At 44.5% G+C, this 13,915-nt stretch overlaps 1 protein-coding gene across 1 annotated transcript; it reads left to right on the plus strand.

The window, feature by feature from the left end:
• The first annotated feature begins 3,644 nt into the window (after positions 1 to 3,644).
• LOC142185626 (LHFPL tetraspan subfamily member 3 protein-like) lies at positions 3,645 to 12,629 on the plus strand. Its single transcript, XM_075261051.1, has 4 exons — positions 3,645 to 3,726; positions 5,115 to 5,503; positions 6,041 to 6,277; positions 12,562 to 12,629. The coding sequence occupies exons 2-4, from the start codon at positions 5,125 to 5,127 to the stop codon at positions 12,582 to 12,584; spliced, it is 639 nt and encodes a 212-aa protein (XP_075117152.1). The 5' UTR covers positions 3,645 to 3,726; positions 5,115 to 5,124; the 3' UTR covers positions 12,585 to 12,629.
• Positions 12,630 to 13,915: the final 1,286 nt, after the last annotated feature.

Consider the following 13,915-nt stretch of genomic DNA (forward strand, 5'->3'; position numbering starts at 1 on the left):
GGCGGATGCCGGCAAGGGATAGACGCCGGCACAGGTGCCGGGGCCTGAGACATCGCTACGCTCCTCTGCCCTGCATGAAGCCAGCGGTGGGGGGACGGAGGAGCGAAATAGCATCACTCCTCCTGCTGCTGGCTTCATGCAGGGCAGAGGAGCGCAGCGATGTCTCAGGGCCCGGCGTCTATCCCTTGCCGGCATCCGTCTCTCTATTACGGCGGGTGCCAGGCGCCACATTCGGACTATAAGACGCACCCTTCTTTTCCCCCCAAATTTGGGGGAAAAAAAGTGCGTCTTATAGTCCGAAAAATACGGTAAGCAGTGTCAGCACACACAGGACATCACAGCTTGTGTATATAGGGTAGTCACAGACTAGTCAGACCGTCCATGCTGATCCCTGGCCACTGCTATGATATAAGGTGTCAGTACACACAGGACATCACAGCTTGTGTATATGGGGTAGTCACAGACCGGTCAGAGCGTCTATGCTGCTTCCTGACCATGGTTGAAAGTTCCAACAATGGATGTCTAAGCATCAGAACTGGACCATGGAGCAATGGTAGAAGACTCCAGATCTGATGGATCACATGTTACATCACATGGATGACCAGTTATATGTGCTTCATTTACCTGGGGAAGAAATGGCCCCAGGAGGCGCTATGAGAAGAAGACACTAGTGGGGTCACTGCAATGTTCTTCATAATGCTGCAGGTAAACCTTGTGTCCTGGCCTCATGTAGACATTACTATTAGAGATGAGCGAACATTGTTCGGATCAGCCGTTCCGAACAGCATGCTCCCATAGAAATGAATGGAAGCACCTGGCACGGCGACCGGCCGCCAGCAAGGTGTACGTGCCAGGTGCTTCCATTCATTTCTATGGGAGCGTGCTGTTCGGAACGGCTGATCCGAACAGTGTTCGTTCATCTCTAATTACTATGTACCACCTTTCCTAACCATTGTACAGACCCAGGACCCCCTTCATGGCAACAGAGGTGCCCACTAATAGCAGTGGCCTCTCGCGGCAGAATAATGTGCAGGAATGAAGAACGTGGCCATGAGATGAAGGTGATTATTCTGCTCCGGATTCCCAGATCTGTTTTGATTTTTAATCTGTGTATCTGCTGCTGATATATGGAGGCCGCACTGAGAACATCTCAGGACTGTCAGGATCGGTGGCTGACATCTTAGTGCCCAATACTACAGGAACCTGCAGAGATCTTGTGGAGTCCAGACCTTGGTGGATCAGAGATGAGAACCTACACAAGACATGATATTGTAGCTTTATATATCAGTGTATATATATATATATATACAGTAGTTGAAACCAGAAGTTTACCTAGACACTGTAAAAAGACGCACGTGCATGTTTTCTCACTATCTGACAACAAATCAGAATAAACCTTTTCGGTTTTAGGACAATTAGAATTACCAAAACCATTTATATTTGCCAAATGCCAGAATAATGAGAGAGACTTTTTATGGCATTATTATTACTTTCTGCAAAGTCAACAGTTTACATACATTTCATTGGTATTTGGTACCATTGCCCTTAAACTGTATGACTTGGTTCAATCATTTTGGACATCCTTCCACAATGCTCTCACTATAGTTGGTAGGAATTTGGCCCATTCCCCTGACAGACCTGGTGTTGCTGAGCCATGTTTGTTGGCCACCCTGCTCGCACTATGCTTGCATTATTCTGGCATTTGCAAATATAAATAATTTTGGTGATCCTAATTGAACTAAAACGGGAAAGATTTATTCTGATTTCATGTCAGATAGTGAGAAAAACATGCATATATGTCTTTTTATGTAGTGTAGGTTTGGCGAACATACGGTAGAGTCACGTGACCACAACAACTTGCCTATGGCATCCATCCCTTTGCAACTGTGCGGCTGGACTATAAAGGAGCCGGAGAGATCTGAGTGACCAATGCAAGGAACTGAAGTGACCGGACATGACTGCGGTGTTACCCTCAGGTCAGCCTGTAAGTCCCGGCCATATAAAGGCAGCTTTAAGCCACGTCCCTGATGACATAACTGGTCACAGGGCCAGAAATATCTGCCCTCAGATAATACATGGTGCAGGGCTCTTATAGAAGAGTGCCAGCGTTATATCACCTCTTATAGTAAGTGTTACTGGATCGCTTCTACATTGTAGCAGGCAGTGGCGTTTATCTCCTTCACACCTTGAGATTTTGCTTAAGGATGTGTTCACATCTGAGTCCTTGTCTCCATTCTTCTGCTCCTGCAATGGATAAACAGTCCATCCAATAACAGACAACAGCCGATCCTGATCACTCCATTGATTATAATGGGGTCCGTTAATTTTGTCCTGACACTGCCTGACTCTCTCCCTGAAGTTATGGGTCACAGCTCTTCTCAGTGGGTCAACGGCAGGAGAATGTTATACCTAATAGTGATCCGACCTAAATTTTTGGTTTTTATAAATTTCCATTTTTCCAACATGACAGTCCTACAAGGGTTAATTGGTGCAACATTACGGGAACATCCTATTCCTACTAGCTTGTGTGTGGACATCGATGGGGATTTGGATCTGTACTATGTCCTTCTGACAATGAATGCTGAATTAGCAGAGGACAGGCCAGGAATTGTTGTCATGGGGGCATGGGAATAGATTGCAGGGTCTGTGTGAAGGAAGGTTAGAGGGGTTCCTCAGGGTGCCTCTGTATTCTTACAGCCTTCTGGGTTTTAGGGCATGGTGCTTAGGGGTTTGGGGCTGGTTCTGATACCAGGTCACATGATTGGAATCAGCACCTGATCCCTAAGATGCTCCGCCTCCTCCCACTGTGCTGTGGGTGAATCCAGCCATGGGGAATGAGGTGGAGTGACTCGGGATCAGGTGGTGGTCCCACTCACATGACCTGTGGTCAGAACCAGCCTGAAGTCCCTAATTATGGCTTCCAAAAACGGCAGAGGAATTAAGTGTACAGAGACCCCCTGGACATCCCCTTTAAATATCCTACCCACTGTTTTCACTGAGCAGGAAACTGGATGGTCCAGTTCAGTGAGCTAGACAGTTGGACCGACCCCTGGTCATCAGGAAAAATGTCTCAGTCCCTCATCCAAAAAAACTGGAGATGAGGAGCCTCAACTGATCAAGACAGCAGACCGTCTCCAGTAAAGCTGCAGGACACTACCATTGTGTGAGCAATTGGGGACTCTTCCCCCACTCCACTTAAAATATGCCAAGAGAATCCTTCAAGGAGGGCTTTTCTCTCCGCTGATTTCAGGCGGAAACCTGGCAGACTATAGTCCATGGGGACTGCAGGTTTCCCCGAGTAATCACTTCTTAATTGGCTAGGGTTTACATTTTTTGGATGCCCAAGTGGACCTGAAGAACAGAAATCCAAACGCAGGTGTGAACGTAACGTAAGATTTCGGGAAATGTGGAAAACTGCAAAATATGTCTTTATTTATATTTGCAAAAATGTTTCACTTAATTGTCTCCAAATTTCCATATCATTATGTTCCTATTGTCAATCCCTTTAAGAGATACATTGTAGCAGCGTCTAGAGACCCCTACCCTATCGGACTGGAATCTAAGAGGTTAATATGGCCCTGGTATAATTATTAGCTGTAGGTACTGGCTGTACAGGGGAGGGGGATGTGTTCTGCAGAGAAGGGGAGGGGAGACGGCTCAGCTGCTGCTCACAAGGCTGAATATCCTGCAAATGTGATGCTCTGAAGACAGCAAGACACCATCAGGGTGAGTGGTAGATCCCCCCCCCTGGATTATAGGACCCCCCTCTAGTATAGGTGCTAGGCATGTGCATATAAACATACATGACCAGGGGGCTGGGGTTCTCGGTCAGGTATCTGTACGGAAGGGATTGGAGAGGAAACCTTAAAACAGAGGGGGAAGGTTTATATCAATATCAAGCAGAAGGTTCTGGATTAGATATGGGGATAAAGCAGGTACCTGTAGTGGAAGGAGAAAGGTTCTAGGTCAGATAGAGGGGGACAGTGGAAGGGAAAGGTTCTAGATAATGCATAGAATAATGGAAGGGAAAGGGTCTAAGTCAGGTAGGGGAACAGTGGAGGGGTACGGTTCTAGGTCATATAAGGGAACAGTGGTGGGGAACAGTTTTAGGGCATATAAGGAAACAGTACTAGGTCAGGTAGGGGAAACAGTGGAGGGATACGGTTCTAGGTCATAAGGGAACAGTGGTGGGGTACGGTTCTAGGGAATATAAGGGAACAGTTTTAGGGCATATAAGGGAACAGTACTAGGTCAGGTAGGGGAAACAGTGGAGGGGTACGGTTCTAGGTCATAAGGGAACAGTGGTGGGGAACAGTTCTAGGGAATATAAGGGAACAGTGGTGGGGAACACTACTAGGTCAGGTAGGGGAAACAGTGGAGGGGTACGGTTCTAGGTCATATAAAGGAACAGTGGTGGGGAACGGTTCTAGGGAATATAAGGGAACAGTGGTGGGGAACAGTACTAGGTCAGGTAGGGGAAACAGTGGAGGGGAAGGTTCTAGGTCATGTAGGAAATTAGTGGACTAAGTACCTACATAGAAGTAATGGATTCTTGTTGTGATTCCTATAAATTTAGACAGCAAAAATGGTTCTAGATAAGACATTTGTATAGAGGAGAATGTGACAGGTTCTAGATTAGGTATTAGAGATGAGCGAGTACTGTTCGGATCAGCCGATCCGAACAGCACGCTCCATAGAAATGAATGGATGCACCTGGTACTTCCGCTTTGACGTCGGCCGGCCGCTTAACCCCCCGCGTGCCGACTACGTCCATTCATTTCTATGCGAGCGTGCTATTCGGATTGGCTGATCCGAACAGTACTCACTCATCTCTATTAGGTAGCTATACTGAGAAGGTGAAAGGTTCTAGTTAAAGTATAGGAATAGTAGAGGAGAAAGGATCTAGGTTACGAATGTATGTAGAGGAGAGATTCTGCGTGAAATTCCCATAAATGTAGATAAAGAAGAAGACTAGGGATTCCTTATTATAGATGTGTGCAGATGGCCGGCGGGTTCTAGCGCAGGTAGATTCTAAGCCATGTATGTATAACACGAGACTTGCTCTGTATTTAGACAACCTGATATAAGATTCTTTCCTGACATTTTTGGTCCAGGTCACCCCTCATGGATCCTGTTGGACATGTTCATCTATATGAAACAGACTTTGTCCAGAATGGCCGGGCGGTCACCGTTCTATGGGCATCCTGCACCCTGTTCCTGGGGATTCTGGAGATTGTTGTGCTCCTGCAGCCCACTTGGGTTCTAGGTGGAGAGGGCAGTGGACATTTTGGATTGTACCAAGTTTGTGAAGAGTCGGATTGGGGCACAGAATGTCGGGGTCCACAGGGCATCTTGGAGGCTCTCCCACCATTCCAGACGGCGGCCGGCTTTATGCTGGGGGCTCTGCTGCTGGTTCTGCTCAGCTTGGCCTCCATCGTACTCTTGTGGTTCTGTCACTCTGGGACCGTCTACAAACTCTGTGCTTGGCTTCAACTGACTGCTGGTAATGGAGGGGTCCGATCTAGAGATGGGAGGCGGGTTTCTGTGTGAAACTAGTAGAGCATTGTCTAGACTGGATGCAATTGCAACAAACCCTCAGCAGCTGTAAGGGTATGTTCACACAGAGATTGACGCGGAATCCGCCTCAAAATCCGCCTGCAAAAATGTCTCCCATTCATTTCAATGGGAGTCACTTGCAGTTTTTTTCCGCTAGTGATTTTTTTTTTTTTCAGCTAGCAGAAAAAAAGTGACATGCCCGATCTTCAGGCGGATTCAGCCGCGGCTCGAGACTCCCTCCTGATTAGGCCCATTCATCCAGGCGTAATCAGGAGAGGGATGCCATGACGGTATGCCAATGCACTGCATCGCCATCCCATCGCAGCTAGCCGCGAGAAAAGTCTACAAGGCGGAAAAGGTTTCTGCCGTGTGAATTAACCCTAAGAGTTCCTACTCTATCAATGCAAACACTGATTTAGCTTAATCTTCATCAGACTGTGATCCTCGAGGTTTATCCACCATCTCTGCCTCTCTCTTTCCTCAGCTTTCTGCCAGGCTCTGGCCTGTATCCTCTTTCCGGATGGCTGGGACTCTCCCGCTGTGCGCCCCTTCTGTAACTACCGCTCAGACAGGTATGAGCTTGGCACTTGCTCGGTGCACTGGGGCTTTATTCTGGCCATATTGGGAACCTTCGACTGCCTGGTCTTGTCCATTTTGGGATTCACCCTAGGAAAACGTCATGACGCTTTGAATCCCAGTGATATTAAACCAGACAAAAAAGGTAAGTGGCCAAAGTTACACACGTCCACCTACGGCCAAAGTGCCTTCAACAGTGCCATCAGGGTGCCCCCCATAAACAGTACAGGTAGAGTACCTCCTAGCAGAGTGCCCCCATAAACAGCGCCAGTAGAGTTCAAACTTTCTGAAAGTGGGGCCCCCTCTCATAGCTCTGTGCTCCACTATATGAATTGAAATCAATGCTAGTCGTCTGGGACAGCACCCGAAATGTAGGACTTCCCCGCTCCAGCCAGGGCGACTGAGAGGGCCCCCCGCAACCATAGGGCCTGGTCCATTGGCCCTATGATTAAAGCGACCCTGCCTACATCCCTTTACACAGCCACATAATAAAAGTCTTTACTGCCTGAAGCTACCCCTAGGGGGCACTCATTACATACATATTCATACAGTTCCCATTGAAGTCAATAGGAACAATATAGGTGTAATCAACTTTTATTAAATTTTTGCAATGAAACAAACAAGACAGTATGGAAAAGGGCTTTATGCCTGCACATCATACGTCAAGGCCTCGCAGGGCCGGTAAACATAACAAGCTCCAGTGGGAACCCCCGTTCAAAAAGAGCAAATGTAGAGAACCAAAAACAGAAACGAGACAATGGACAAGTACAAGAGATAGAAGGGAGGGGCTGAGACGCATGAAACACACAAGAGACAACAGGTAGGGGGAGGACACAACGAACAAGACGCAAAAGAGAGAGGCACGCGAGGGGGGAAAAGAGGGACAGAACCCAGAGTTGCAAGGGTTGGGTAACCAGGAGAACGAGGGCCTAGCTGATGGACGCCCGAACCAGGACAGGCCAAGAGAGCCATAAGATCTCAGATCAATGGAGGTCCTCTCCAAGAGTGGGGAGTAATTCAGGTCAACCAGTTCGTTGGGGTCAGCGGCAATACGGATCCCTAAATACTTAATGGAATGGGGCTGCCACCGGAAAGGGAATTGGGCGGCGAGGTGAGCAACCTCTGTTTGAGGGAGGGAGACGTTGAGGGCCTCGCTCTTAGACAAATTGACTTTGAAGTTAGATACCTCACCAAAGTGCCAGAACTCATCCAAGATAGAAGGGAAGGAAAGGCGGGGGTGAGCGACATAGAGGAGGAGATCATCAGCGTACAAGACTGCTTTGACCTGGGCAGAGCTCATTGGAAATTCCCAAGACGTTGGGACAGTTTCGTAAAGCCACAGCCAGGTGCTCCATCACAAGGGCATAAAAAAGAGGGGACGGGATCACCCCTGTCGGGAACCATTGTGAACCTGGAATGGATCAGAGAGAAGACCGTTAGCACGGACCCTGGCAGAGCTGTCCCCGTAAAGCGACAGGACCTTATGGAGAAAGGAAGGCCCACTCCCACCTGCTCCAGGGAAACGCGCAGGAAGCCCCAGTGGACCCAGTCGAATCCCCTCTTGGCATCAACAGATAGGAGGCAAAGGGGGAAATCACGCGAACGGGCTGTATCCATCACCAAGAGAGTCTTACGGAGATTATCATGGGCCTCACGGCCGCGGATAAGGCCCACCTGGTCTGTATGTATCAGGCGAGACATAAGAGGAAAAAGGCGGTTTACCAGCATCTTGGCAAAACGTTTGATGTCGACATTGAGGAGGGAAATCGGATGGTAGTTGGTACAGCACGTGGGGTCTTTACCGGGCTTATGGAATAGGAAGAATATATATACCTGTGCAGCATGCTCCACCTAGTGACCTTTGTGTGAAGTTCAGGAGGTTTACGTCCATATTGGGACTCTAGTGATTTAACTATAAACTCTGGGGTCCCTCTGCAAAATCTTTAACCGGACCCCCATTTACCAAGTGCTATTTAGAATACTGGTGTCTTATTCTGCTGTAATGAGTCCTATGGGCCCCCTCAGCTTCAGGGCCTGCATTGCTACCTCTGCACCCCCTATAGGTACACCCCTGGGCCACTCCAGAACTGCAGAGCTGAATTCTAATTGGATGCTATGAACAAAATGGAGGCCTGGACCAAAAGGGAGAAATGCGCCAAGAATGAAGAAACGCACGTCTGGAACCTCTTCCCCCTTTACTTCCTGTTTTCTTCTGGTTCCTCTCTTCATTTATAGCAGCAATTAGCCAATTAATAGTGAAGCAACTTCCCCAAAGAGCCGCAGAGCATTGTTCTCTATATTTAGTGCAGAGCATCACCTACTATATATTTGCTGCAGAGCATCACCCTCTATATTTAGTGCAGAGCATCGTCTGCTAAATATTTATATATACTGCAGAGCATCGCCTACTATATATATACTGCAGAGCATCGCCTACTATATATACAGTATATATACACTGCAGACCATCGCCTACTAAATATATGTACTACAGAGCATCGCCTACTATATAAAATCATATTTATATATATACTGCAGCGCATCGCCCTCTATATTTAGTGCTGAGCATCGACTACTTTAAATAAACTGCAGAGAATCGCCTACTGTACTGCAGAGCATTCCCATAAGTGAGGTCAGCAATGACCTATACATTTAATGCAGAGCATTGCCCTATATCAGCAGCGACCATGACCAATATATCAGCTGCAGAGCATCGCCCTCAGAATTGTTGTGAAATTTGTTGACCTTGAAGTCCCTATCACACATGGTAGGCTTAGATACATTGGCTCAGTATTACATAAATTAGGTTTAGGGGTCATTCACACGATCACTGGTGACCGTCAATACTGTCGCTATTGTCCGTTACATATTTTTAGCAGCAGACACTAGCAGAACTGTCACAAATCCATTAAAATGTCCATTCAATTGAATGTGATTTTAGCTTGTGTCCGTTATACACCCAATCTGTCTTCTATCGGTTTTTTTTTCACGGACAAAAAAATCCTACATGCAGGACTTTTGTGTCCGAAAAAAACTCAACAAAAGAAAAACCTGTTTCATGACGGACATCAGGCGTCCATTATTTAACATTGAAGTCTGTGGTTACGAATGCAGAAAACAAAAAAAACAGACAGTATAACAACGGACACCAAGTGATACTAAGTTGTCCATTAAAGGGATTCTGTTATTAAAATCCCATTTTTAATATTAACACGTAGGAATAGCCTTAAAGAAGACCTTTCTTGTCCGCGGGCACATGCAGTGAGGAACGTCGCCCCTACTCCTGGTAGTACTTGTCCATAGACGAGTACTGGGGGGGGGGTCTTTCCTCACCGCTCAGTGTCATCGCCGGGCGGTAAGGAATGCCCCCTCTCACAGTACAGCGCAATAAATGCTACTGTGAGGATGGGCGTTCCTGACAGACTATCAGAAACGCCCTTCTGACACTGAGGAGCTATGGTACCGTCACCGCTAGCTCTTCAGTGGGGGCTCAAAATGGGAAAGCCGGGAAAGTGCGTTGGGGATCACTCCGACACGCCCAGTGCTGTCTGAGCACTGGGGACCGCCCTCGGTGCTGCAAGAAGAATCATTTGCATACCGCAGAAAACGGGGAATATTACTGATACGGCGGCGCAGAGAAGATTTCTAAAGGTAGGAGAACAGGCTTTCTTAAGGCTATTCCTACATGTTAATATTAAAAAATGGGATTCTAATGATAGAATCCCTTTAAATGGATCAGTTACATAATGGACACATTAACATTAGAGATGAGCGAACACTATTCGAAACTCCCGTTTCGTATAGCACGCACCCAAAGGAATGAATGAACGCAGCTGGCACGCAGGGGGTTAAGCGGCCGGCCGCCGGCAAAGTCTGTGTGACGGCCGCTTCCATTCATTCCTATGGGTGCGTGCTATTCGAAACGACCGTTTCCAATAGTGTTCGCTCATCTCTAATTAATATCAGTTAGTGTCTGTTATGATAAGTGTCCATTTTTCTTTCATATGGGATTATCCAATGGTAGTGTGAACCCAGCCTTAGATATGTGGGTCAGCAGACAGTATAATACATGCTAAGGTTAGATACACAGCTCAGATACATTATAAACTTGGCAGTACCAGCGCAGCACAATATTATGCATGATAGGCTTAGATACGTTAGTTTGTCAGACTGTATTTCACATTATATGCTTAGATACACTGGCTCAGCACTCAGCAGTTCATTCTTTTTAATGAAAATACAAGATGATTCCTGAAGGTCGCTCTTCTTTATGTACACCGCGTTCTTCAGCTTTCTTAAGTGACCAGTGCAGAGAGTTGCTAGGTTACCGAAATCCTCAAGATCAGAACAGTAATAGAATATTGAAATGTTACCCCAGTAACCAAACCAGATGTATCATATATACCATACCTGAGAAATACCATCTACCTATTATTATAGTCTTACATCTATTAGGAACATAGGAGGTAGTATTATAGTAGTTATATTCTTGTACATAAGGAGCAGTATTATAGTAGTTATATTCTTGTACATAGGAGCAGTATTATAGTAGTTATATTCTTGTACATAGGAGCAGTATTATAGTAGTTATATTCTTGTACATAGGGGGCAGTATTATAGTAGTTATATTATTGTACATAGGAGCAGTATTATAGTAGTTATATTCTTGTACATAGGAGCAATATTATAGTAGTTATATTCTTGTACAACAGAGCAGTATTATAGTAGTTATATTCTTGTACATAAGGGGCAGTATTATAGTAGTTATATTCTTGTACATAGGAGCAGTATTATAGTAGTTATATTCTTGTACATAGGAGCAGTATTATAGTAGTTATATTCTTGTACATAGGAGGTAGTATTATAGTAGATATATTCTTGTACATAGGAGGTAGTATTATAGTAGATATATTCTTGTACATAGAAGTAGTATTATTGTAGTTATATTCTTGTACATAGGAGCAGTATTATAGTAGTTATATTCTTGTACATAGGAGCAGTATTATAGTAGTTATATTCTTGTACATAGGAGGCAGTATTATAGTAGTTATATTCTTGTACATAGGAGCAGTATTATAGTAGTTATATCCTTGTACATAGGGGCAGTATTATAGTAGTTATATTCTTGTACATAGGAGGTAGTATTATAATAGTTATATTCTTGTATATAGGAGCAGTATTATAGTAGTTATATTCCTGTACATAGGTGCAGTATTATAATAGTTATATGCTTGTACATAGGGGCAGTATTATAGTAGTTATAGTTTTGTACATAGGGGCAGTATTATAGTAGTTATATTCTTGTACATTGTAGGTAGTATTACAGTAGTTGTATTCTTGTACACAGGAGCAGTATTATAGTAGTTATATTATTGTACATAGAGGGCAGTATTATAGTAGTTATATTACTGTACATAGAGGGCAGTATTATAGTAGTTATATTCTTGTACATAGGAGGTAGTATTATAGTAGTTATATTCTTGTACATAGGGGCAGTATTATAGTAGTTATACTCTTGTACATAGGGGGAGTATTATAGTAGTTATATTCTTGTACATAGGAGGTAGTATTATAATAGTTATATTCTTGTACATAGGAGCAGTATTATAGTAGTTATATTCTTGTACATAGAAGCAATATTATAGTAGTTATATTCTTGTACATAAGAGCAATATTATAGTAGTTATATTCTTGTACATAGGAGCAGTATTATAGTAGTTATATTCTTGTACATAGGAGTAGTATTATAGTACTTATATTCTTGTACATAGGAGCAGTATTATAGTAGTTATATTCTTGTACATAGGGGGCAGTATTATAGTAGTTATAATCTTTTACATAGGAAGCAGTATTATAGTAGTTTTATTCCTCTCCATAGGGGGCAGCTATATTATTTAGACATGTACCAGTAGCATCCAGTGATGAAGCAGAGATACGCTGTGTCTTACAGTGAGTCTGTGTGATCCCGCTACTGTCCTTGTAATTAATCTCCGTTCCTCTGACACCCCCTGAGCCTCCTCTGCTGTCCTTGCACTTTTGCTGGCTGCATTACACTCTACAAGGTGTAGATAATAATTAGCTTCCATTGACTCAGCAGAGAAGAAAATTTTGGAGCAAGAAACAATAAAATACAATATCAGCATTGTGTAGCCACTCGTCCTTGGATCGTCCTCTCTTTTATATTCAGCTCTTTGTTAATTATATTTGTTTCTGGGAAAGCTGGGTTTTCATATGACCTGTTAACAGCCTTTGTAAATGTTGCTACCCATCTTTCCCTGCATGACCTATTTTACCTGGTCATAAATGACAGTCCCTATGGAAGCTATAACGCCTGTCACTCAGTTTTCCCAGACCCAGAGTAATTACATATAAGTATACAATATACAATTCAGTTTTTTTCATAAATCTGTTCTATTTTTACTTTTTCAGGGTTTCCTTCAGACACCCCCTGACCACTTATACGGACATGCTGCGTTTCATGGATGTTCCAGCCCTTTTGGATTTTCAGTGTCTGTTGATAATTTGGCTGTGACTGTCAATGCAGCAAAATGTTTTATTCTGTGATAATAAAATGATTGTTTCTGAAGATTTGTCGCTGTTACGTGTTATATCCATGGAACGTCGCTCGCATCCACCCTCATTCTACGTAGGATCACCATATTTATCCAAATTTGCATAAGCTCCGCCTCTTTGTAGATCTGATCATGAGACGATTATATTAACGTTAGGTAGGATATTTCCTGCCGTCTCATGAAGTGTTGCGTCCACAGCATTGAATCCATAACTCCATGGTTATAAACAGGGGCGGATTTGGCATAATAGCAAAGTTATGTCTGGGGGTCTCCCTAATAATGTTCTCTTGTTGCCCCCACACACAGTATACTGCTCCCTTATTGTCCCCACACATTATCGCAAATTTGTCAAGACTGTCAGATCATACGCCAATCTTGATATAGGCACCAACTGGTGCAGTAAGCGGTAAATTTTATGAAGAGGCTGTGGTTCCTGCGCCAGAACGGAAATCTAGGCCTGTAGAAAGTGGCGTAGATTTCTATTCTAACTTACAGAAGAAAACTGCCATGAGTTATAATAAATCTGTCAGCCCAAGGTGTCCCAACCTTGGTCAGCTCCAATCTTTGATCAACTACATTCGCAGATATGGGGGTTGTGATACAAGAATCGCTGATTATGTAGATATTCTGTTTTCCCTTAGTCCTAACAGCAGCACAATATGGGTATTTCTGCCCCTGTGTGCTGGCAGGACAGGCCTGAGGGTTTCCTTGCCTTACAGAATTTAATACTGCCCAACCATAGGCGGCAGTTTCTGAAGCACGGGAGTGTAATCTATAGTGCTTCACAATGGTAAGTTGGGAAGACCAGGGAGCTGAGGAGCAAATTTGGTCTAAGGGCATAGCCTTACTCTCCGCCTAAGTAGTTGAGACCGCTCTTGTGGAGTGAGCTCTCAGAAAAACCGGGGAAGACATCCCCTGAGCAGAAAAGAAATTTTAATGGCCTCCTTGAAGGCCTCTTCAAGGCTTTAAGGCCCCCATGTCTTCCAACTAAATTAATAAGAAGGTTTCAGATCTTCTAGCAGGACTTGTGCGGTCAAGGTAAACGTGCAGGCACCTCACAAGGTCCAAAGTGTGGAGCTTTATCTCCTCAGGAGAAGAAGGCGTAGGACAAAAACGCAGAAAGGGACACCAACTAGTTAATGTTAGGAAAGGCACTTTAGGCCTGAATCCTGGAAGGAATCTTAGTTGGACCCTGTAATCAAAAAAAGGAA

The sequence above is a fragment of the Leptodactylus fuscus genome, chromosome 11 (genome assembly GCF_031893055.1).
Source record: "Leptodactylus fuscus isolate aLepFus1 chromosome 11, aLepFus1.hap2, whole genome shotgun sequence".
In the NCBI taxonomy this organism is placed as follows: domain Eukaryota; kingdom Metazoa; phylum Chordata; class Amphibia; order Anura; family Leptodactylidae; genus Leptodactylus; species Leptodactylus fuscus.